At 40.5% G+C, this 27,571-nt stretch overlaps 1 protein-coding gene across 1 annotated transcript in view; it reads right to left on the bottom strand.

The window, feature by feature from the left end:
• Positions 1-25,017, bottom strand: part of kif26ab (kinesin family member 26Ab) — a 79,095-nt gene extending 54,078 nt beyond the window's left edge. Inside the window, exons 1-2 of the mRNA XM_030786784.1 lie at positions 24,883-25,017; positions 22,226-22,465 (exon numbers count right to left, since the gene is read on the bottom strand). Coding sequence (XP_030642644.1) covers positions 22,226-22,465; positions 24,883-25,017 — 375 coding nt within the window. The remainder of the gene's footprint in view (positions 1-22,225; positions 22,466-24,882) is intronic.
• Positions 25,018-27,571: the final 2,554 nt, after the last annotated feature.

The raw sequence follows: 27,571 nt of genomic DNA on the forward strand, positions 1-27,571 counted from the left end.
AATGGCTGAAAGGCCTAATTTATTTATCACAAAATTTTCGAACCGATGACGCGTACACAATATTCAGACAAGTTATATAGTAATTATCCTTCATTTACAATGAGAAAGTTATACATCACTGATATTGAAAATTGCGATATACTCCATTTACACTTAGTAAAAGTCATTACCTGTGGTCAAAATTTCACTGGAAGAAACAAGTCGTGCTCCGGTTGAAATGCGTCGACTCTCTGGCACACACATCAATGGAGCGCGCTCCACTCATAATGTACAGCCAAAAAAGCGCTTGCCAAACGCGCATGGCACCTCCGTGGCAGCTGCCTTCGCCCTGTGCTTCAACACTTCACGCAAATTCGACAAAGTGAACGACGACCCATTAGTCTCACCGATTCACGTTGCTGAGGTAGGCTGGGAGCTACAACTAGTGGCAAAGCAACGATGCTTTTAATCGAAATGTGTTTTATTTTGTGAAATAACTCAAATCATCCTCTTCTTCACGATTTTACCAAAGATCTCGTTTTACCAAAAGCGTCCGTGCTCATAGACCCACATTAAAAAACAAATTAACAGTCATGGAATTGATCCTTGATATCGCAACATTTAATGTAACGAATGTGCTTATCGGCGCTTGTTGAACTCCAAATACAGCCTCATGTCGTTTTTTCCAAATGACCTGAAAATACATAAACTTTTCTTGTTCACGTGTGTTAGTGAGAGTGAGAGAGAGAGAGAGAGGAAGAGGGAGAGAGAGAGAGAGAGAGAGAGCAAGCATCAATCTATCATGAAGACCTCTCATCACATGGTCACTTAATTACCTTTTCCTGTTCACTCAGACTTGCAAAGAAAATAAGCCCCTTCTCAGACTGTTTAGACAGCCCCCACCCCTCATTTAACACCCTCTCCCACCACCCCCAACCCCACTATCTACTTCACTCCCCCTGCATGGATCACTCAAGTTGTCATCAGCTTGTCTTTTCTGATTTGGAGGGAGAGATGGCAGTTCTACAGTGAAAATATCTTAAAACTTTGCTTTGAAGGAAAGTATGTTTACACTTCTTGTGGTAGAATGCAGACAAATTCTACTTTAACTGGGATGTAACTCTAATGAGACACAAAGTAATTCACGTACTAGACAAAAGTATTTAATTTAATGTCATCATCTTCAGTGACCACTGCTGTGAACATAAACACAGAATGGGCTGGTCCAAAATGCATTGACTGGTTCCCAATGCAAACAGTCCCTGGTTTGCTGTCAGTCCTCACTGCCTTTAACTTTCAGCTTGGCCACTTAGAACACACCACATTCCCTACAGTGGCTGACAAAGACTATGCTTTCTTTTACCGAGGTACAAGAAAATTCATGAGTCACAAAAAGGAGAAAAAAACTTCAAAGTCTCAGTCCAAATACACCTGTCTTTGCTGTACTATTGTACCGTCACTTTTTTGTTCTTCTGTAAGAGACTCAAATTCTGTGTTAAAGTTTATTTCTGCAAGCAAATGCTAAGCCTACAGCGAATATAAGAATTTGGCAAGCTGCAGCATTCAAGCTACTTGGACTGTAGTCTCTCACAATGCCTCTGTCACTGGGGCTTGTTTGTTTGTGTGTGTGTGTGTGTGTGTGTGTGTTGGCATACCAGCTTATATATATATATCCCCTAATTACACTACCTGATTGCAATACAAATTTGTTATATTTTAATGGAGTTTATAGAAACAAACAAACAGAAAGGCTTAACAGATCATGAAAATTGCATCAAGTCCAGAAGTGGAATTGTGAGGTGCCTGGAACCAGGTGTTCTGAAATGAGGAGATGCAGGTACAGCATGGGGATTGAGAAATGCATGATGGGAATTGAAGTTAAACTTCAGTCTGTTCATGCAGAACATTCTGGAAAAGAAAACTCTATGAAACAGTCGTTTTAAAGCGTCAATGGTTTTCTATTGCAATTTTGCGCAAAATAGAAGTGATTAATAATAAAAATCGACAAAACACAGTTGTGAATAGTCTGTGTTTCCATGCAGTGATGTTATGCGGTTAAAACTGGGTTTTCTCCTCTCGCGATAGCTATTCCAATTAAATATGGCAACTGATCTATTGGTTTGTCGAATTGTCTGATAAACCACCTCATGTGAAAGTATAAACTTTTTTTGCAATATATGAGAGTTTTTTCGAAATTCACGTGCTTCCATTCCTTGTTTTTTAGTTTGCAATTTCAAAATTGCGCATTAAGCAGGTTAATGGAAACCCATCTAATCTCATCAAACATGACAACACACAGGTCACCAACCATGTCAAACTAAAACAAATGATGACCAGTCCCAAAATTTTAAACACTTATTGGAAACCACAACAACCTACAAACTCTCTGAATACTGAAATACTAAATCTCTCTCTACCTCTTTCTCTCTCCCCTAACTGATTGCCTGTCAAAATTGGCAGTTCTTGTATGGTTACCAGAGCCTTAAGAGAGAATCAGTAAAGTTATATATTTGCTGGAGGATCAGTTTGACTGTCTGTTCTGTCTGACTGCATTTGAGCCCAGACTCAATAACTTTTGTGCCTCACCAAACAAAATATCTTTTGGTTTATAATGGGTTTGATTTCTGTGTTACACATTTAAATAACAGAAGGAAGTCTTTAAAAATAAAGCAAGCTCTGCTCTCATTTCTTAAAATGCATCATTTAAACACAGACATCACATGATTACATGATGACTATAGTGTGTTCCTGGGTGGAAGCTCTTAACACATGTCAAAATGAGTATGAGTAAGTGGTATGCAAGCTTTGTCATTATGGTGAGCAGAGTACACTGAGTAATGAAAAAATTACCATTCTGGAATGGGCCTCTGCATTGTTAGTATGGCTATGCAATTAGACAAACGTAAAATCAAGCTGCAATTTAAGATCTGTCTTCACCTCAGTGCGTCAGCTATACAGGCATAAGGTTCTCTAGGTGTAATGTGCAAAACATGGCTTTTTTTCTTATATATGTATCAAGCAGTCACTTCGAGGTAAACTTTAAGTAAGTCTATTACAGCATTATGTTGGCTCTGTTCCATCCGGGATTAGACGTACACTTTGAAAAGACTACATGAGAAGCACCCACATCAGTCAAACCATTGCTAAGGATGATGAAGAAATGAAGAAAGTCATAAACACATTTTGAGACTGCTAAACTGAGAGGCATGAATCTTAGCTCTTCTACTAAAATTGCAAAAACCCTAAATCTGCTTCCTGAAATCCTTCTGGAGCAGACAAACCCAGCTGCAAGTACCGGAGGCCCGGTCCCCGCGCTCAAAACATGCCGCCCCACAGGATGACAAAAAAAAAAAAAAGAAAAAGTTAATTGCCAAGTGAAAAATGCAAACAGGAAGAGGTAAACACTCAAACAGAGGCAGCCGTAAATCGTACAAGCTGTTCTCATTGGCAGCCTCCTGCATCGGAAGGCAAGGAATTTTCTCTCTCTAAAGTCTACACTTCTCTACTTCAATTTTAACTGCACATTAGCATAATTAGGTTCTCAAAGACAACACCAGGTTTTGCATACTAGATTAACAAATTCTGCATGCTACGTGTACCAATGAATTAGGCCGTGCACATGTTCTAGCAGTATTGTGTTACCTGAAACTGGGTACTATCATAAATAACTGGAACTCTCAGGAATTGTTGGGAATAAGAGCTGCGTTCATTGAATAACAATGAATAAAGGGATTTCTCCGTTCATAATGTTATGTTGTAATGATTGGACATTGTTGAAGGTCTCATTTTTTGATACTTGTGGTGCACTTCACATTCAACTTTTTTTTTTCCTGTCAAGATCACTTATGCATTGCGGCTACATCACCAAATCTGAAAATTCACCCACATTTTCACAGGCTCATAGAGGACGTACTGTGTGTGCCCCATATCTTCATGTGTTATGGGACGGTACAGCTCTTACACATAACCTATTTCTCTAAGGCATCAAGACTCAAGTGGTGTCCATATGATTGGCAGTCCATTGGCTCAGACACACACACACAAACACACATATACACACACGCACACATACACCCTTGGTGCAACAGGGAGGAAGAGAGAAAGGGGGACAGATTTAGCAAATACATATTAATTTGGTCCAGGATATTCAAATAATATTGTGAAGGCAACAAAATCGTTTACCACTTTAGCTGTCAGACTGCAGATTCATCCTTTTGGCAATATACAACTCATTAATTGTAAAACTGTAATCATAATTAACATCTGCAAGTGCATTAAGCTTTTGCGTAGTCTGGTAGATTTTAGGGGAAAGGATGGCGTCTCTGATAGACACATGTAACGCTCCATCCTGAGGACAAGCTGAAATGAATGTTTTCTTTGACTTAATAAAGATGTCTAGACATATTCAGATGTGGTGAGAGAGGGATTTGTGTGTGTGTGTGTGTGTGTGTGTGTGTGTGTGTGTGTGTGTGTGTGTGTGTGAAAATGGAGGGGGGGTCTACACACTCACACACACCCACCCACCCACACACACACATAGACACACACAGAGAAATCCACTTAATGACTGCAAAAGGTTGTCTCCATTCTCTTTTCTTTTGTCGAGGGCTTTGCTTATCAAGTGCGGTGACAATGGCTACAGAGCCACTTTGTCTGGCAGTAACAATAGGGGGAGAGTACAACTGGCCTTGTAGTGCATGAAAAAAAGTAGCAATCTGCTTTACATTCAAATACGTTGGGTTGAGGGAGTGAGGAAGGCCTTGATTTGACTTAAGATGGACATGATAATGGGCTGAAATGAAATGTCAAAAACGGCATGACAGGGAAAATGAGATTACAAGAAGATGATGAGGGCCGGTATTGTATCTGTGCTTTGGGGGTGTTTATTGGACTCATTACATGAGAAATCAAACCGTTGATTGGACTGGCAAAAAAGCTAGAAAAATAATGACAAAGACAAATTAGAAATGGTTTCTTAATATGGAAGCAGTGACTAAAAACCAACCAATTTCTTTTTCTCTTTGTATTTAAAAAAATATTCCCACATTAACACACTAAACACACACACACACACACACACACACACATACACCCACACAAACAAAATCAAAAACAGCTTAATTTGTCAAAGCCTTGAAGGTGTAGCAATCTTGTATGTCCAATCTCTCTCTTCGGTACAAAAAAAAAAAAAAAAACCTTGATAGACTGCTGCTATAGCAAGCAACTGTTGCCCTTCTAACCACAGAACCAATTACCACACATGAAAGAGCCTCAAAAATAATTCACATTGTGACATTGCAGGTGTAAATATAAGGCACAGGCACGTGGCAGGGCTCAGCTGCAGCTTGGCTGATTTCCATTTGAATGGACAACAATTACGATACGTGTTGCTTACATCACTTTAATGTCTTTCCCACCGATTCTGTGATTCAGAGATTCAGCAATAGATCCAGTCATCGCCTCTGCCTTGTACATAGAAGAAAAGTGTGTGTCAGTGTTTTTCATTGCTTCAATATCGTTTTCGGACCTGGTTGGAGCTCTGATTTGACCATTTTTAGTCTGAAGCATGAGCTTTAAGTTTACTGGCTAACTCTGAGTCTATGGTTTGAATCCAGTGGAGTCTATCTTTGATACAAACTATGATGGTACAGCATAATTTAAGCAGTTTTGATGGGATTGTGCCGCCCCCACACGCACACACACACACACGCACACACACACACACGCACATGCACGCACGCACACACAGTAAATGTGGGATCTGGGATGCGTAAGCATGCTTTCTGTCCGTGCTTAAGAGTTTATGGCTGGTCTTAGGGGTCAAAGATCAAAGGTTGGCTAATTGTGCTGTTCAGGGAGGTCACTGCAGGGGTGCTCAACATCCAAAGCAGAGTAAACCCCCAGGAGCTCTGTCGAAAAAGACAAAAGACCTCTGACCTTCATGATCTTGCCATCAGCCTTCATAAGCCAATAAGGGGTTTGTCTTCATTTGAGCCACTACTTGTGTAACAGAAATAATTTACATTATACAGACATACACTCTTACATACAGATGTACAATGTAATCACACACTGATTAACAGCCTTGTGAACACTTGCTCCAAATACGCACAAGTCCACTCAGTCTCTTAAACCAATCAACAAACTTAAAGACACAGAGCACACATACACACACACACACATACACGAACTCAGCGGCAAAGCCTATGAAAAGTTCAGATATATTCTGTACACATATCAGCTACATAATCACTGTTAGCCAAAACACCAGACAATGCAAAGCAGCGGTCACTCCTCCTCATTAAATCTATCTAACATAATGTTTATATGCAGAGTGTTAGAGTGTTACACAGAGTGTGTAGAAGAACAATTCAATGTCAGTCACAGCTCACCATCCCAGCCAGGAGTAGGAACAGGAAGTGCTGCAGGACTGTGACTTCCTTTATGGGCCAACTTTCTCATGGTGCATGAGAAGTCGAGAGTTTGGCTCCAGATTCTCAGGTTTTTGTTTTGTTTTTTGTCTTGCTTCTTGCCTCCTGTAAATAATGTTATTCTTATGAGTCCTGTAGGGCCTATTTAAACACTCAACAACAGAAGTGAACCAGAAATCTACACAGAAAAATGCTGCTCTACCTTCAAGATTTGTTTCTGTTTATTTGTGGTAATACACTAAGATATGCAATCACAATATCATGACCGTTTTATCAAATTAGAATAGTAAACATACCACATCACTGAATTAAACACTAAAACTTCCAAGATTAACAGTTAGCTTCCTCTGTAAATGGCATCTCAGGGCATTCCCAGCACTGGCTAAAGGTTTAAGAAGAATGAGGTTCTGAGTTGTATTACTCTACACTGTCAGCCTAGTACCTGAGAGAGAGGTTTAAAATTATGAAAGAGAAGTTCTAAAGCTTGGTAAAAAAAAAAAAAAAAAAGTAATAATTTGATAAACAGCAGAAAATTGAAATGTGAAAATAACACTGGGGGGAGATAAATTTGAGAAATGTAATTGGCTGTAGTTGAACTACCAAAGATTTTTTATTCACCAACTTCTTTCTGTAGTTAAAGACATAGTTTAACTTGATCTCTATAAAATCCTGGAGCTAGTCCTTGGGATTAGCACAATTATTGCTTTTCAGGTCTTATGCAAGCGACAGCCATCTGATTTAAAGCATGATTCATGTGACTACAGGCTCTTAGAACCTTCTAGATGTCTAGACAAGTAGTGTTGTTGGGAGGTTTTGCCTATCTGAATTTAGGTGTCACCTTGGGCTTGAAACCAGCAGAAACAATTTGTTATAATTCAGATACCAATGGCCTTACTGCATGCACAGCCATACTTTACCTTTGTTTTTGTTTTTTGTTTTGTTTTTGTTTTTTTTAACTCGCCAACTGATGTAATTGGCCAGAAAGACATCACAGAACCTGAACTCCCATTGGAGGAAATTAGGTGTGAACAGAGGAGTGGACTTCCTAGTCCAGAGCAAGGCAGCAACGTGCGCATCAGTTTAATGGATGGAATGTGATGGAAAAACAAAAGCCGGTCCTTCATTTCGGAAACGTGCATTGTGTGGAGGTCAAGGGGATCGTCCTGGGATGGAGGCAAGCACTTCAAGGATGATTAACGGGATTCCAACTGGCCCTTCCTTTCCTAAACAAATGCAGCAAGCGAATCTCATTAATTGGGAGTGTGCCTCCAGCCGGTGTTTTCTTCTCGATTCCAGCTGTGATTTTTCCTCTTCCATGTCCTGGCACTGTTTGGCAGCACTATATCACTAACTGTTTTTTTTTTGTTTTTTTTTTACATACACGCTCTCTCCACGAGCTTCTTGTCAAAACAGGAAATGACAGTATAGGAAAGTGATCACTATGATGTGTGTATAGGTATGGCCTTGTTTCCACATATCTCCCCTTTACTGTGAGAGCAGGGCGATGAAGGGTGTGGCCTGTAGCACAACACTCCACTGTGTTATTTTTATCGCACTTAAAAAAGAACAACTAAGAACTTGCTGTCCAAACTGTCCTTTACTGACTTCTGATCAGTTCTTCCAAAAGCAATGGAGGCCATCACCATCAAAGCAAAGTAACAAATCTGATCCTTCATCAGCTTATAGAGCCATAGAATTTCAATATGTTGTTAGCACAGCTCTGTCCTAAATCAGTGTACAAACCACACACACACACACACACACACATAACCATGAAGTCTTCATCCATGCAGAGAGAGAAACACATAGTGAAGCTGTAAAATAGCTTCACAAGTACATGACAGACGAGCACAGACAGATAAACTGATAAATGAGAGGAAGAGAGAGAGAGAGAGAAGGACAAGAAGAGTAATTGCCATTACAACAACACAGGCAGGGGTCTCAACATCCATAAGGTCTTCCGTGTGAGTGTGTGTGTGGGTGTGTGCTGTGGGTGTGCGTGTGTAAAAAACAGAACTCTCTTTGAAGGTCACAGCTAGGTGTTGACAATGGTCCCTCCTCTCCCCATACTCCTTATTTTGTGGAGTGTATTTCTTTCATGTGTTCAGGAACTTCCTTACAGAGAGACACAACACTGGGCTCTCTGATCTTCTCCAGCCCATTGTTCAAGAGTTAATCAAGCATTTCACTTCGCTCGCTCACACACACACACACGTACACACACACGCTTGTTGTTACCATACCCTTGTGGACCAAAATATCTTGTTAATACATGCTTTTGATAATAGCATGTGAAAAATGTTTCATTTTAACTCGCTTCTGAAAACTAAAATTAATGTGTCAGTTCTCCTCATACATCTTTCAGTTCGAACGTCCCAGTGGCACAGTACACTGTATTCAGGTAAAACAAATTATGCTCAGAAACCAAGAGCTTCATAGCTGAGAAAACAGTATCTCAGGAAGAATCAATCCATGACATGCAAGAGTCAAGGACAGAAAGCAAATTCCAAATGAAAAGAACACTTAATAACTAGATGGAAAGAAAACAAAATGATACTTTTATAAGAAAACCACTTCAGAAAATTAATAAGTGCTAACATTTGAAAAATGAAACAGCCATATTAAGTTTAGCGAGTGCAATATTTGTGTCACAAATAGCATCCATAAAGCATGTTAAACTGGCTCATTACAACTCTGTAGAGCAGTCATAAAGTAGATTTAATGTACAAACAGAGTACACAAGCACACATGTATGCATGTGTATGTGTGTGTGTGTGTGTGTCCTGATAACCATGTCATCATCCCAGCATAGCCCAGTAAGTTCTCTGTAAACAGATGTGCTTGACCACTCAGCTTGTTTTATGAGTTGATAGCTGCCTGGACATGCAGTAGACATTTGAGTGTGACCCCTGCTGCTGTTACTCTCTCACCAGCCCACGTTCCCACAGCTCTTAGACCTCCAGGCCAGGGTTGCGGAGACAGGGGGTGGAGGGGCACGGGGAAGGTGGATGTTAGCCAAGGGTCACACACACACACACACACTCACACACAATCACACACACACCCACCTTGGCCGGACAGAGCTCTCTGACACCCCCTCCCCTCAAGGAACATTTGTAAACTCAAACAGGAATCTAACCAAGGACACTGACACAGGTGTACTGCTTAAACGCTTCCCTTCAGACTAAAAGCAGCTCCTGGAGAGGAGGGCGGGGGGGGGAGGCGGAGGTATTTCAGAGTTGGACAAAATCTGGAGATGTGCATCTGAAGGAGTGTTCAAAGGCATTCCGATGCAGCTACGTTAACCATTGCATAAATCAGGGATAGACAGATGACAAACAGGACATGGGTTTTGTTGCTCAGCTTGTTCCTTGTGTCTATACTGAGGCAATGAAGATTAGCCTGATATTTAAGTGGTATTTAAGTGGTCTTACTATGTGATGAACTAGTCTGTGAAATTCATTCACACTAACCTATTTGTTTGCATGCATGAATAAGTATAAACCTTTTCCCATACACCAGGAAAAAAAATGTATGAGGTAGGATTTCTCAGAAAGTAGAATTAGCAGGACTGTCCAATAGTAATGTCCTTTTAGATGTTTTCATAGTGGACAGTTTGCAATGTTTCACTCAACTTGTCTGCCTAAGTGATAAATCCTTTCTCTGAGTTAGATTACAGTATGAGCTTCGTGAGCCAAACCAGTGGAAGAGCAATTCTGAGGTTAAGGTTGTGGTTTGTGACGATGAGAGACACCCTATTGAGCTTGGTTTGGGAGGACTTTGTAACACTCGTGCTTTAACTGCTGACTGTGTGAGAAAGACCAGCACTGCTGTGGGACTCATAAAAGCAGGTATTAATTTAAGTTGGTTCCTCACGGGAGGGATAAAACATAAGCCCTTCAGGACAACCACTCTGAAATTATAAATGATGATGGGCTAACAAAAGCCATGGAGATCATTCTCTCTTTTGGCCTCATACTATCATGAGACACTGCAACTTCATTAATAACAGAAAACACCCGATCTCATCTCTACTGTGACATCATAAGGAGCCTCACGGTAACAGATTTCATTTCCATGGTGATATCACAGCATCAGATTAACACACCTAAGCTCTGGCATGGCATGGCATTGCACTGCAACATGGTAACAGATTTCATCTCTATGATGACATCATAATGTGTTGCAGAAACAGTTCTCCCCTCTACTGTGACATCATAAACAGAGCAAGAACTGTCCAGAGTTAGTATTATGGAATAAAGGGAACTGTGTGTCAAGTGTCTGGCTACCATAGAAGTTATATACCACAAGTCTCTCATTATAACGCGCTTACATAGACATTAAATTATAATTTAACAGTGGCATTATTAATAATGGCAGCAGTAACAGCTCTCATATGCTGGAGAAAATACAGCACCATTTGAGGAAGATACAGCACTGATTTCATACTGAATGCTACAGGCACAGTGGGGACATAACTGATAATGCAGTGCCTCTAAGATTTGCTTTGCACTGCCTGGTTTACAGAGAAAAACTGCTCACTTATAAAATCATCTGCACTGGCTTGGCTATCAACATTATGGGACAGAGTACAAATAAAAGAGAGGATGCCTCTACTGTGACACAAGAGCAAAGACAGTAAGAATGACTGATGTATGAAGTGATACCATGGTGGCAGAATACTCTTCAGGAGAACACTATACCTCTTTTGTAACATCATAAGACAGCTCCATAACAACAAAAGGCAAAATTACACAGCTTCCTCTGACTTATGGGCTTATGGTGAAAATATAATTGTGACACAGAGTAGTGCCACGGCAACCAGTAACAATGTAAAAGGAGGTTCCTTGTAAAAGCAAAATGAAGGTCAATGAATATACCATCAGGTTGTTGCTTGGTCCAGGTTGCATGCAGCAGCGTCGGTGTGTGTGTGTGTGTGTGCGTGTGTGTGTGTGTGTGTGTGTGTGTGTGTGTGTGCGCGTGGTGTGTGTGTGTGCACTACTGTGACAACTTATGATTCTTTTTTTTAGGAGTGATGTTGTCCTATCAAAGTTCAAGGTGTAAAATATAAGACAACAGGAAGCCAGTTGTTGCTGATAATGTGTAAAGATCTTTGATTTTCTCCCTATTCTATCACTCATCTTATCAGAAGTCAACATGAAGATAGAGACATAAAAGTACACATACATATGTTGTGAGATCAAACACTCTTAAAGCAACATAGCAATCACAACAAGGTAAGCATGAAAGGAGTGAATCTTATCTGTTTTCTGTTATAGATGATATCCATGTTTGAATAGGTTATGTGAGACCTTAAATAATTCTGTGCCATAAAATGGAGATTGTACAGTCTTGGAAACAGTTTCCATATCATCTGCCTGCCCTTTTGAACATGTAAGAAAGGAAAGTCCACAAACCAATGGAGAGAAAGGCAGTAATATCAGATATTAACCTATCATTCACAAAAGTAAATAAAAGCTCAGAAAAATTATGCAATTTGTTATTATAGCTTACATATATAATAAAGAAAAACCAGTCTGTATTTTCTGGAAAGATCATACACTAGAGGCCAAAATGCCTTGGAGCTACAAATGGCATGCTGTCAAACAAAGTCGTAAAAATCTGTTCTCTTCATCATATGCTGCTTTTATAGGAAAATCATGAAATTGCATATAATACAACTTTACCAACAGTGTCAGATGGTTTATCAGAACATTAAATCCTTTAAATTATTCGTACATTGTGTCTTAAACATGTGTTGAGAAAAACCGATCCTATTTACATATCAGGTTCATTTCACACGATGTAAGATGATTTCCAAAGGGAAAGATGCTTTATCAGAGCTTAACTATCAGTAAGAATAGAGGAATTTTACTCAAATGTGAGAGGACCCTCATATAGACAGAGAGCAGCAGCCGCTCTCCTTCCACTCATCAATTACACACACAAACTCAGAGCACATGACAATCTCTTACCGAGAGAGAAAAGCACTTTCACGCCAAGCAGCGATTCACAAACGTCACGCGCACGCACACACACACACACACACACACTGTCTCTCTCTCTCACACACATGCATGTGCATACACACACCTGCACGCATGAAGACACACACTGAAGCGTGAAATGAGCTTGGGCGTGAACTTTGACTGGCATTTCCATGCAACACAGAGATTCATGAAGCCCTCATATGAGGGCAAGAGCCAAACAATGGCAAATAAATAAGGGCACACCAAAACTCACACACACACACACACACACACACACACACACACACACACATATATATACACTCATTCTTCATGCTTACACATGCCAGCCAAGCAAACGGCAGCTCGAACACACACTGCCAAGGCTGTGGGTATGCTGAAAACACACAGAAATGTTGACTTGGTCGGTCTAAGGAACAGGAATATGTGACAACTCTCAAAGTCACCTAAAGAATTGAGTTCAACACTTTGTTTACTTGTGCACTGATGACGTATATTGGAGTCGTGCTAGTTTGCTGACTCAATCAATCTTGTCAGGCCTGAAAAGTGTTTTCTAAGCACATTGTCCAGTCACTCATCAAACACATTCGTCTAATTTGTCTTTGGTTTTGTGTTTGGGGTTAAAGAAAGACAAATGGAAATTACCTTAAACATGTCCTCTGTCTTCCTCTTATGTTGTTATCTACAATATTATTCACACAGACACAGACATAGACACACACACACACACACACACACACACAACCAATAACTCCCCTAAAGCGAATCACAATGTTCTGCTGCAGGCTATTCTGACTCTTGGAATCAGTGTGTGTTGGCAGTCTAAAGCATTGTTCATGCCAGTCACACAAACACACACACACACACAAACACACACACACACACACACACACACACACACGCAAGCACCGAGAGCAAGCTACTGCATTTAGCTGAGGACAGAGTGCCAAAATACCTCAGCTCTCAGTGTGTGTTTCTTTATATATGATTTAAACAGGCTCTGTTCAGTTGATATTCTGGGAGGTCTGGCTAAACTACAAAACGTGTCATCACAAAAGCACTTTAGTCCTAACACGATCACCTGGGCTATAGACTGGAAAAAGGATGAAAGCATATCACTGGAGTAATTTTGATGACATAAATGATCTGAAGCATTTATAGATTTGATGAAGACAGTTATTACAAATAATTGTTCATTATAGAAAAATAAGTAAATGGTTTTATATATTTTCATGTAAGTCTACCATTCAGTTACTGTTCCCTGTGTGGACAATGTGCTTTTAAACAGCTAATAAGAAATATGATGGTGATGATGACAATGACAATGATGACAGTGATGATGATCATGATGATGATGATGATGTGAAGGCAAATTTTAAGAATGTCACATAATTACAGTCCTGTTTTTGCAACTGTCTAAAACAGTAAGTCGCTATTCATCTAACAGTTCATTTAAACACTATCATAAATAGGTGAATGATCCATTGCACACAAGGGCTGTAAGTTAAATGCAAATCTACACAATGATCTCATGACCTAACTGGCCAGCAGAATGATAAATTAAGGCAGATGTCTGAATTTGACCAGGAGCAGACAGACAGAGACTGTATGTAGTCTATACCTGTCCAGGTCTTATCTTATCTGGTCTACACAGGTCATCTGTAAAGGTAATCCACTCAATTTAGAATGACAAAAAATGGCCAGTAACTGAGACAGAACTTTCTGGAATGCTTTCTTCCCCAAATACTAGCCTTAGAGTGTGAACGCATACACACATACACACTCATGCACTCACACATACGCATACAGAGAGAGAGAGGGAGAGGGAGAGAGAGAGAGGGAGAGAGAGAGGGACCAGCCCAAAGCCTCCTCAAAGTCTGTTTCCTGTGTCACGCCCTATAACACAGTACAGCTTCCTCTTGTTATTGTCAGCTTTTAACTGAAGGCAGGGAGGCAATGGGACGAGGAGAAACATGGCACAGGAGTGGGGAGCAGACAAAACACCGTCCCACTCATCCTACGTACATTATAGAAGCACTTTTTAATGTAAGAATGAAAGCTCTTAAAAACAACACCATATCAAAAGAACGAACGCTCTTAAAAACAACACAAAACAACTGTGAAGGTGTGAAATCTCTCTGGAAGTGATTCCGTGCAACTCCAGGAAATTTTATTCTGAGAAGAAACACTCTCCATTTTGCTGTCTATTGTTTTCGTATTCATATTATTCCATGTTTCATCCATTTCACATTTGGGTGAAATATAAACAGACCCTAACTTTTACTCTTTGTTTCGCATGTTATATTTATTTCTCTCTCTCTCTTTCACTCTTTGTCCTTTCTCTCTCTCTTTCTCTAGGCTTGAAGGTGATGGATGTCTATAACTCCACGGCTCAGTCTGACATTATAGTGTTGTCGTTTAATAAGACACGTGCCAATAAACATTATGACGGCAAGGGCTACAGCGCTGGGACAGTTTTGGGTTTAGTTTATCACTAGCAGACACCCATACATGGGCTACAAACCAACAGTCTTCCCCTCTTCCCCTTTCTATGCAGGTCCAAATGTTTTTCTTTTTAATATACAGAGTGCTTATTCTATGAAGTCATTTCATATGTAGTTTTATTTGAAAAGGATTAGCAAGTCCAAGACATTGCAGTAAGAGAGAAACTGTGTCTATGGTTGTGAAAGAATAGTTTTCTGAGCCTGATCATGAGACTGTAAGATAACAGTGAAGATGTGAAACAGGTTGACTTATGACTGTAATATGCATCATTCTGGGAGGCTACATGTCAAGCATGTGTCAGGATGAATGTGTACTGTAGAGGGTGTGTACAGTAATGTCTCTCGTGAACAAGTTATAACAAAATCTTGAGGGCACTTATCCTTTTTCACCTACTATTGTGTGTGTTTGTGTGCGTGTGTGTCTGTGTGTGTGTTTGTGTGTGCATATTAGCATGTGTATGTGTGTACTTGTGAAAGATAGATGACAAGAGAGAGAGTGTGCAGTTGCTTGTGTGAGAAAGAGATAGAATGAGAAAATGTGTGTGCGTGTGTGTGTGTGTGTGTGTGTGTGTGTACACCTGTTCTTGCCTCTCTGAAACCCTATATCACAATAGAGAGAGCATGAACTGACAGAAGGGTCAAAGGTCAATCAACAAAGAGGTAGAGAGGTGGCCCCAAGGCAAGTCAGCTTGGAAAATAGCAGTTAGCTGCCTTTCTCTCTCACTATCTCTCTCTCTCTCTTTCCCTCTCTCTCTCCCTCTCTCTTTCCCTCTCTTTTCTCCCATAACCTTTCCCCAACTCTCTTAAATAAATGAAAACTTACTCCTCAAAGCTCCATACACAGAGCAGGAAGCTCTGTCAAATGTTTATGAAATCAAGTCATTTACCTTAGTACTTCGTTTCACAAAGTTAGAGTAAATTCATCCATCTATGACTCTGCTGTATATTTCATAACTATGCAGTTTGACAACAGCTGGTAAGCAAAAATGGTGCTAATGAATTAATATGAATTATGTTTTAAGCCTTGATCTTGATAAAAGTCATGGAACAAAAAACAGAAAAAAGAACAGGCAGTCATTTCAAGTAGATTTGAAATTGCATTAAGTTTTCAACATGTTACACATTTTAGCCAAAACTATTTCCATCAGGCACTTAAATGCTTCATACATTAGAAAGAGAGATGTTTCATTTACAATTAATGCCTGTAACAACTTCTAAAGGATAACCATTATGCCCCTAGTGGACAAGACAAGCAACTATGAGACATGTTTGAACATTTGGAGAGGTCAGGAACTTTGCTGAAAAGTGCACACACCAAATTCATAACACCATATATTTAATTATAAGCTGTCAATCAACGATACTGCAGCAGAAGCAGATCCATTGTGTTTTCTTTCGAGATGTCCGTGTGTTAATGTTACTCCCAGATAACGAGCCAGAGAAAACAAGGAAGAGAACATATATTGCAAGAGACATATATGAACTGACTGGAATTTTGTTTTGTCCTGATATGGTACCTGACAAGTAATATGTATGAGTGTTTCACTTATTAATTTCCTAAATAACTCAATATTCATTGCTGTGTACTATAATACAAAAACTTAATGTAGCCATCTGCTACTTCTCATCGCCTGTGTTTTCATTAGCAAAGGCTCTACGTTTAAATTTCACAATCACGCTATTTGAGAAGCCCTGTTGAACAGCTGAGAAATCAGCTTTTCGTGATTTTATTTATAATAATAAATGATCTGAAGAGGCTACTTTTTAATTTCCTTATAATGGCAATACCAGCCAAGTATGCCGTTTATTAATAACTTATTGAAGGCACGCCAACTGTGAAGTCAGCGTCACCTGTGTTTCATTTTGTAACTTCTCATTTCAGCTTCATTCCTTCAGTGTTAGTGTAACATGGCTATTACAAGAGCCAATACCAACAGTGACTTCAGTTTAAAAAAATATTATACCGGCCAATGTTTCCCTGCCTTCATGGCCTTCCTCTGTGGTCATGCAGCCAAAGCAGAGGTCAGAGAAAAAAATATTCTACCCACACCTCTATTGACTTCTAGGCTACTGCTGTATAGAAATCAGGAAAAAAAAAAGTTTTCTGTCCACCCACAGTCTTTGCTTAAGGACACTTAACTATTACCGCTGAATTCAGTTTTGTCAGTTTCTCAACAGTTGACTTTCTTGACAATCTGAAAGCAGCAACAAAAAGAATACAAACTGGGCAACTATATTTGCGTTTATTCATCAGACAGTTGCTTTTACCCTAAGCAATTTACATGATGAATACATACAATACTACAATCTGAAATATTTCTGAAATAACATTCATATTCTGCAATATGTCAAGTATAAGAACCTTGATTTCTAAAAGCATGAGATATGATAGAGTTCAAACACTGTAATAATCAGAAATGAACTTCAGACCACTAGCTAGCTGATCATATCTATATCAGTTAAATGTACTGCATCTATATATTAAAATGTAGGGAGCTTGAGAAGAATGAAAAAAACATGTTGAGACTGTGACAATCTTTACTGAGTAATGACAGGATACAACAAGTCAGATCAAAATGTTAGTGCCAATATTCTAACACACACCTGGACAAAACGGCTTGACTTCACACACTCAACGCCGACTCAGAACAAAGCTCTGAAGAACACAAAACCGAAAGGACACAAGTGAATCTGAAACAATTCATTCACTGTAAAATGTGACAGATTTATAGTTGTTGTTGAGGCATGTGTAGGGCAAACCATCCCCATAGGGATGAGTATGAATGATGAGACAAGCAAGTTAAACCAGGACTTCCAGTAAGCACATACTTTGCAACGCAACTGGTCCTTGGTTCTCATGAGAAATCTGTTCTCTGCTTGTCGGGGTGTGGGGAAATAATCCCTTTGACAATTGAATAAGTGCCCTTGGGCATTAAGCAACACTGAATCTTCTGTAACAGTTCATATAAGATGGATGTGCTGAACAGTAAATATATTCCATGCTGTTTTTGCTTATCTGTGTGATACACAAACAGGTATATCTATACTGACAGTATCATTCACACCACAACTGCATAAAGAATAGAGAAGAGAGATAAGAGAAACTGAACATATTATATAAAGAAAATTCATAGTTTCTGAATAAAATATTTACAATTTACAATTTGCTGTACAGAAAGAAGGCCAAACCCATGGTGTATAAAAAGTCAGTAAAGTCCTAATGAATTGTTTACGAGTGTACAGTGTGACTGAAACCCCTAACACACACTGGAGAATGAATCCCTTAGCTGAGTTCCCCAACTTTCAGCAGTTTGTTTCACAGCATGTGTGGGTCCATCATAATGGAGCCTGGTTACACTGGGCCCACCCAACCAAACCCTTTCCTGGGATTTTGTTATATGTCGACCAAGTCCACTGACCTTTGAGTGGTCAGATTATAAAAATATACAATCTGTCTCTCTCACTCACTCACTCACACACACACACACACACACACACACACACACACACACACACGCACAAAGTCTGTGTGCACATGTTGAGGGGGATGACAGCATAAGACAAGAGAAGGATTCTAATTTCAACTATTGTATCAGGTGACACACTCCTCAACTCCTTAATCTGAAAACTAGTGGGAGCTTGAGGTGCTTTTAGACCTGCCACACGAAAAGAAGGAAACGTCCTTACGTGTCACAATAGAGGACTCACAACGCCTTTAGAAATGAAATGACTTATTGTTGTAGATGACGGACACTTCAGTCTCTGTACCTGTGGACAATAGATGCGAAAAAATGCCTGTGACCAAGTGGCCATCAATCTTTTAAAAAGTGATACCATACACCGCATAGCCCCTACAACAATATACAAGGAAAAAGGTTCCTTTCAAATATTGCTGGGTTTATGTAACCCAGGTGGACAGGCACCACAATTATGCTGAAAGATCCAGTGATTACAGTGGACGGTACAACTGGAACCTTAGAAGTTGAGGACTGCTTTTTAACGTCTCAAGTTTCCCTATAAGTAACTCCACAGGTCTGTGCTATCGAGGACAAGCGTATGAATGAAGAATAATTTAATTTGGGGAGAGGAAACCTCGATGAGGACAGACAAATATGTTATGTAGACTGTTCTAACATGGCTTAGGATTAAACCTTCATCTTTTGTCTTCAAATTAAGTTCCTTTTCATTTCAGACCATCAAGCATTCAGTCGCTGGGCAGTAAAGTGTTATGTAAAGTAAAACATCCTTACACTGATGTGAACAAACTATTGAGGTGAGATTTGGATTCTTTTAGAAAGGAGAAAGGCCCATTCTTCATCAAATCAGACTTAGAAATCTTTGGTGATAGATAATAAAACAAAAGATGGCAAGTCCCGTGAGGACATCCAGTGAAAAAGGACGGAGAAGAGCCCCATTAAAAGCTATGAGGCGTGGAAAAAAAGACTAATTGCAGACAGTGAGTATGTGCGTCTCAGCAGACCATAAAGAAATGAACTGTCACAGGCACGGCTTCTATGCTGACTGAGCTTTTCCTAGACAGTGCTGTTTTGAAATGCAGCACGTCTAACCTCAGAACACCCTCATTCAGAATTAAGCAAATGACTCTCTCAACATTAATACCGCACCCCTGTTACAGTCCAGTATTCAAACGCTGTGACATCTATACAATACCTCTGACAAAGCCACAGTGTTACACAGCTGACCACTGGAAACCACTTTGATCTCAATTCCTGAGAGCTGGGTTGATTTCAGATCTTCTACAGCATCACAAGTTCTCATGTATGAACACAGTTGGGGCTGTGAGAATCACCATGAGCTGATTATGGAAACTATGACACCGTTTAAAAGCCTTTCGACTCTGAACTACCATCAGAAGAGATGAAATGTTCTTTTGCTTTACTTTCCTGCGGACAGTGAAGCATTTGACATGTGAGTGGGCAGGGGGAAAGACGAATGGCAAACTAACATGAAAGTGGCTCTTTTTCTTGTTGTTTTGGAGAATGTTAACAGCCATTGTCCCTTAAATGTCTTTGATATTCCAAAGTAGATCAGAAGGCTTTTTTATTTTAAGTTCACATAATTTCTCAGAGACACTACTCGCTGGTTAGTGTTTGAATAATCATGGTCTGACTAAAACTATACACTTACTCTCTGCATTGCCAACAACATTTTATCACTCCATCACTTCAGCTCTCTTACATCAGGTCAGGTGGTCAGCCAGCGACTGTAGATGGACAATGCATGCTTTCTGCTTCCCAGCTGGGGTAACCGATACCACCGAAAGTACCTTCCCATGGCCGCTACATCCAAAGCGTCATTAACCCATCAACAGTGGGTTGATAGAGTAATAACCTTCTGCCTTGACCTCACCCTTCTATTGCCACACCTGGGCTAGACCACACAGGACAAAAAGTGAGATGCTTTTGGTTCCCATAGTAAAGCATAATGACAGGAAGTCAGGTGAGGTGAGGTGAGGAGAAGAGGGAAGGGGAGAGGCGAGGAGACAAGAGGAGAGGAGCGGAGAGGAGAAGAGAAGAGAGGAGCACTCCAAGAAAATTTCTGTGGTACAGCTTAACACACAGCCTACTGTCCCTAAACTGAGACAACAAGATAAACACACAGCCATACGAATGCACATTAATGCATACGCGCGCACACACACACACACACACAAAGCCCTCTCTGTCCCTATGGTCACCTGCAGAGGGGGGGCAGAGAAGGCTGGAAGGCCTGTAATCCTACCTAAGCCCTTACCCTGAAAGGCCACCATGAAAGAAAGGTGAAGGGGGAAAAAAACCTGAGGCTAGACCAAGCAGCAACGACGACAACAATAAAGAGTCCACAGCCTATATTTAACAGTGGTGGGAATTTGATGTGGGGCATACAGGAACACTTTGAATGCGTGGTGAAGGTCAACTGGGTCTTGGCTTCCTCCACAGACTCCAGAGCAAGCCCACTTGACTATTTTCTCCCCCCTGAGGTTGACGGACGAAGAGTGAGATAAGCATTGTTTCCCAAAACAATGGGCCACTTCCAAGAGCCCTCCACTCTCTGTTCTCCCAGACACTGGAACTCTCAGACACATGTGAACGAGTGTGTGAAACGAGACAGAAGGGAAATTTTTTAAAACTCCGAAAAGCGAAACTGTAATGGGAAAAAGGCCACAGAAGAAAACAAGCCCTATTTTAATCTCATACTTTTAATTTTTGACTCCAAACATTCCGCAACATTGTTCCAAAAGCCTTTTAAAACTGAGCCACCACCAATATCTGACCTCAGAACATTAACCCGTAACGCCAGATAGTATCTCTCTGTGTTATTTTATTACCAATGACTCAATGACCCAGAACCTGTCATGCATATAATAAGGACTACTTGCTAATTCTCAATATGCAAGGCAGAGGAACTCTCTGTCTGGTTGGGCAAGCAAAGAAGAATTCCATGCAACGCAACCTGTCAGGTGATCCATTGCAACTGCTTCAGCCAAATAACAACTCCCATCTTTCAGTTAGTTAGTGTTTAATCAGTTTTGACCATAAAATTGAACACTTAAAGCAATCTATATCAAAGGAAAAAGAAATGGTGAGCTTCTAGAAACTGTGTCAGAGTCACAAAAAACCCTGAAAAAAAATTCACTCTCCTCTAGGCTTCCAGTTTACTGCAAACTCTCAAGCCAAATTTTGCCGCAAGGCTTGACACCCAGCTGAATGCTGGATCACTCCACAGAGACTCTACTACATGTCAGTGTAATATAATCTGTGCCCCGTGCAGCGGCATGATAAAAGCACTAACAATCTAAATCAGTGGAGTGGGCAAACTGTGCAAGTTGTTATTGCCACTTGGGTATCGGCTATTTGATAAGGATATTATAAAACAAGACAGCTAAACTAATCATGTCATCTATAAAAACAGATTATATGATCCTTACAACAAGGCTTCATACAGCTGATATACAGTATGTATTGTGTAAGGGTATTTCTGGCTTGGTGACTTGTTATAAAGGATCATGCTGTATTCCAGATGTAAACTTTTTCACGACAGAGAATGTTTTGGAGGCTTTCTGGATAAGGCCAATGATAGCACTTGGATAGAGGCAAATAACTGAATATGGTTACTGTTAAGAACACCAAAAAGAGAAGCTCTAGTTAAAATCATTTTTTCATTTTCATTTTTCAAATTATCGCTCGTCAAATCAGCTCTATGATTAATTTCAAATCATTACAGAGCCTTCACAATAAGACTTTTAAAGTGTTTCCAACAAGCTCTTGCACATATTAGTCTCACATTGTGACAAATGGCTACAAGAACTCGATTGACTCACCTTTAGTGACGCTGGATCGGCGAGGGCCAGCGCTTGTTTCTTCAGCTCTGAAACTTTGCTAAGACACTGTCTGCACAAGTTTGCCTTGCAGTCCTCTGTGTCTGATTCGGAGATGGTAACCGATCCTGCGCCCTCCGGGGGTGGTCGGCTGGCGCATCGTGAATCTTCCGCAGAGTGAGTTCTTTTCCTCGAACTGGGTTCGAGAGTGGGTGAAGCCTCTCTGCCGGGACAGCCCTCAATCTTTGTAATGAAAGGCGAAAAAATAAATAAAAAAACAACCAAATCAATCAATCAATAAATAAATAAAAGGAAAGGAACCAATTAAGCACAACAAGTAGCGTTACCCTAAATTCTAATCTGTGTTGTACAGTCCTTGATGCGCCAATCAATGCCTCTTTTGATAAAAGTGTCTAATGATACCTGCATGAGCAGCTTGGGTTGGCTGCTAGTAAACAGGTTGTAACAGTACTTTTGGAGTTTTCTGAAGTTATGGAAGGTATTTCAATGACACGTAAGATTAAATGGTATTTAGGTCATAAGCAATTACTGTTAAACTTATTTACTGAAGCACAGATAACACTTACGATAAACCTGTAGTGGTCGGTGTCCTGTGCTTCAGCATGTCCCTGCAGTGAATTCATCCTAGTAGCGCCACAGCGCAACTGTCGTCAAATGTTTAAATGCACTTCTGTGAAATACGTTATTACTACGTTCTGTTGTGATAAACTTGCTCCCAATTAACTTTAAAACATTTTCTGCAGAATTGCCAGTGATACTAAGCTTGAAACTGTGTATTTAAATACACTCAAGAAAATAAAGCGTTGCCTCAGATCCATGACGACGCGCACTGAGCAAGCAAACTTTGACGACTGTCAAGAGGAGCAACCCTGCAAACTACCCTAATGGGTGGAGCTGTTTGACACCAGTGTTGACGAGCAAATGCACACGGAAAGCCCACTATTAAGACCTAGAAGTTCTGTATTGAGTTTAGTTCATTTAGCCAAACTAATGTAACCCAAGCATAACAGCCTTTTATTCCAGAGTTTAAGCTAGTATAACGGCAAGCCGCATGGGGGTGGGGGACATATATCTAAATGTAGCTCTGGTATTGGGCGAATAACAGATGATCGTCCGATATTTATGTGCGCTCAAATGTCTGTGGAAGGGAATATGGGCTCTTCCTTTTTTATTCACTTGGACATGAAAATCAACACTGGCTCGTCCCTCTATTTCATGCCGACACGACTTCACGGAATGACGTCATCTCTTTACTTTAATGACTAGGTAAGCATTGTGTGTGCAGAGCAGAGCTGTCGCTGTAATGACTGGGTTGGAGTGGAAATGGGGTGACTTGTTCTTATTACTGTAGCGCCACCTTTTTCTTGTTACTCTAGCGCCACCTTTTGGTAATTCTGAAAAATAGAGAATGATCCTAACAGTGAAAGCTGTCTTTCAATTTTAATATTTAATTTTAAAATGGTAAATATTTGATGTTGATGATGTAAGGGTTGTGGTCACATGATTTTAAGTCTCAGCTGAAATGGTACACCCTCTCTCCTACCTCAAATGACCCACTTCCAGTCCTTTGTCTGGGATAGTGCAACTAGTAGTGCACTCACCATTAGTCCCGTAGTTGCTCCTCAACAGGACGCTATAAAAGCTCTGTTAGGAAGACTTTAGTCCTTAAACTCAGTGCAGCATTTCATTCACCCAAATCCATCTTAACGAGAACACTCGTTACAGTGGTTGGCCTTCAGTTATTTACACGAATGATTCGAATGCTCAGTGTGCAATGAAACACAAAAGCGCTGTTTTACTGAACACGCGCAAGACAGTGTTTTTTCAACTGACCGATCTAGAATATGTAAAGTATCTGTGAAAATCTAGTTAGGGTTCAAGATTTTGCTGCTTTGAAATGCCTATATGTAGTTGGTTATACCACATGGAGATACTTGATTCAGTTGATTTCTGAAAGCGACGAACTGCTGGCCTAATATAAATGCATTTCTTCACCATTTGATTTACCGGATAATTGCTCAGACTGTTCAGTAAAACTTCTGACTTTCAAGTAAACTTATGACCCTAAAAAGGGGGGGGGGGGGTTGCTACAATCATTTTGCACCATTGAGAAAGGCTGGTGGAGTCACAAAAGAAAATATTTAACTGGACAGGATATAGTGATGACGAATGTGACCAGTAATCGGTTAGATGTCATTACTTTGTAAGCTATGGATTGTGCTCCCTCCGTCCTGTGACTACCCGCCTCGTGCAGCTCTCAGCCCTTTACGTCGATTTTCAGTACTGTACTTGTTGCTGGAATCACTGAAATGTGGTCTCTGAAAACCCTCTTAGAGTGGAAAAAAACTCATAGCCCTCATGAGGACAACTAAGACCAGTTTATATGGTTGGAGAGGGGCGTAAATGAGAGCTGTTCTTGGTCCTGAAATGCTTGGTTAGCTACGTTTGGTGCATTTTAAAGACTTTCTCCATTACCTAGTTCTCATAATCATTTTAAATCACGTGAAGTCACAGGCAAGGTTTCATGCATTGACGCTAACATTCTACTGGGCAAGTCGTATTTGCAAATAATGTGGAGAAACAGGGCACTTCAAACAACTTGAAGAATCATTTTGGGGAGTTTTAAGTGCTTTACATACCTTGGCTTTTCTTCTTAAAAGATGACTTGTAAATCCAAAAATTATATCGGAGTCCACGAAGAATGTTCCCAAGTCAATAAGACTCTGGTTCGGTTTGCTTGCTCCAGAGGAGCCGGCAGAGTTTGATAGATCCATTGTATTACTGTGGATATAATTACTCTCCACGCTTATGGAATAGTCATATACGGTTTCCCAAATGGACTCATCCTGCTGATATTTTTCTCTGACTCTATTTGCACTTCATGGAGTATTCCAAAATGATTGAAGATATAGCACACCCGTTTCGGAAAAAACACCCGTATTCACCCGGCTTCCAAGCTCAATGGTCTGCACACAGTTAAAATTATATCTCCATTGGCCAGTTGTCCCAAAGGGCAAGAAACCCATACAATCCATCCGTAATCCAAGAGCTATACATCCTTTAGGAGTACTTTCCTCACCGTCCACTGCCTGTCCACGCCTTGTTTGTGTATGATGTGATGGGAGTGAAATCATGCGAATCTGTAGAGGACCACCTTGCACATCTCTCTCTCTCTCTCGCTGTCGCTCTCCCCTCCTCCCATTCTCTTCTCAGTCATTCGTGGATGGTCGTGTAATCACGCTGTCTCAAGCACGCTTCACGCTACAGTCCCGTACGCGTGGACTGTGAAGCGTCTATCTACACACAACCACTTACACTCGACTGGACAAAAACCTTAACGGTGTGAATTGGGGGTAAGGTGAATCAAGGACTAAGTATGCCTCGTCAGGATTCTTTCAGGTTATTAGACTACATTTGTCCAGGCATTTGGAGTCGCAACGCGTTATCATGCAATGCGACAGGTTCAGACTGGAAATTGTTTCAGCGAGACGGCAAGTCGTCATCCTTATTCACTGGTGAAATTGTTGTCAAATCCAGATGTGCCCGTATGCAATTAAAGTGAAGCGTGTGAATAGAAGCGTAAAAAGTGTACAAGAACAAGCCACATGGTGGAACTGTTGTTTCTCAAAATAATTAATACCACGTAGCGTATAAGAAAAGTTGGCTTCTCATGTCTTTTGGCCCTTTCGTGAATCCGATGCCAAAAGCATTGGTGTTCAAATAAATGTTCTTGGCGTTGTTAATTACGAGTAGGTCCAAAAAGTTTGAGCTACCCTAGGGCTCGGTTCTTAATCTTTTTCAGACAACTTGGATATAATGTTGATGTATGATCTTTGCCGTGCACACACATTTGTTGCGTGCGTTCGTGCGTTCGTGCGTGTGTGTGTGTGTGTGTGAGAGAGAGAGAGAGAGAGAGAGAGAAAGAGAGAGAGAGATTGGGTAGACCATTACCCTTTACGGTTCTTTGTGTGTGGCACTGGATTTATTTCAGGGCTAATTCTGCTATAAGCCTAATATACAAAAGAGAATAAAGCAATCAAAGCACTGGGGCGAATGCAAAACTGACTGCAATCGAGCGGCTGTAACAGGAGGCTTAATAGGCTTGATAAAGTCAGTTATTTGGTGCTCTTTGAGAGCTGAGCACACGACATTACCGCATGTGTCTTAAAAAAAAATCTTATCTTGTGCACACAGAAGAGGTCGTGGTAGATAAGCAGGCAGTCATTATTGCTATAATAAACTCGGCTCTGGTGAGGGTCCTTTAAGAGAGTTGTCTCAGTCGTTGTTCGCCTGGATAAAGTGAATGCGGCGGTTGATTATTTACAAGACTTCATTTGAATAGTATTTCTCCACATCAGCGGGTCTCAATGTGGGTTATAGCGTTTGATAAACTGCCCCCATTGAGGTAGATTGTGTGCAGTGGCCATAAAAAATGAGAACGTCCCTTCTATGTGTTAATTGATTCAACAGCCTAAAGCACAGTTTACATTCGTTATACCGTTTTGTTATTAACCCCTTATATTCATTTAATTAGCTTGCACACATTCACGGACCCACATACACAACAGGTAAGTTCTCCGTCAGCGAATAGTTTGTGTTATAGTTCGTATGTTTTGAGGGGATGTCAACGATGCCGCGTGCTTGAGGGCCTAGTCATTACAATCCGTTGTAAAGATGATTTACCACGTCTACGGGCTTACTTCTCTCCCCTGCTGAATGGGGCAGGGTCACCCCTGCAAGCTGATGAAATTCCATGGTTCGAGTCCCAGGGGAGCCCGGTCCGACATCTGCTGCCCTTGCGCATGTAGGCAAATCGCTCCGGGCTCCTCATTAAGAGCGCTGACATATCCTCTACCCAACTCTCTAACCAGCAGTCAGTGGGGTGTTAGAAAGAGCGTTTAGTTGATATTGGTGCTATTTAGGAGCACCGCTGAGATCAAGAAGAGAGAAAACAGCGACTGAGAGGTCTTGGATAAGGAAGAGAGGGGACTTGATTGTGCGCTAATGAATAATTTATCTAATAATCCAGAAGAGCAAATGTGATCTCAGTGAAGCGTTAATGGTGCTTCAAGGTACGGGATTTGTGGAAAACGAAAACTGTAGTCACTGTTGTCGTTCTCATTGGAAGGATACTTTACGTGAAAAAAAATATTGCAATGTAAAGGGCGCGACACTTACACAAAATTCAGTTTGTTGCTTAAGATGCATTGATTGACAATTCTCAAGAAATGCATGCTGATAGCTATGCTTATCAATTAATCTCTGGTAAAAATAAATAAATAAATAAAAAAAATAAGTAAAGATCACGCTGCCTTCAAATCATATATT

Source organism: Chanos chanos, chromosome 10, assembly GCF_902362185.1.
Source record: "Chanos chanos chromosome 10, fChaCha1.1, whole genome shotgun sequence".
Classification (NCBI taxonomy): domain Eukaryota; kingdom Metazoa; phylum Chordata; class Actinopteri; order Gonorynchiformes; family Chanidae; genus Chanos; species Chanos chanos.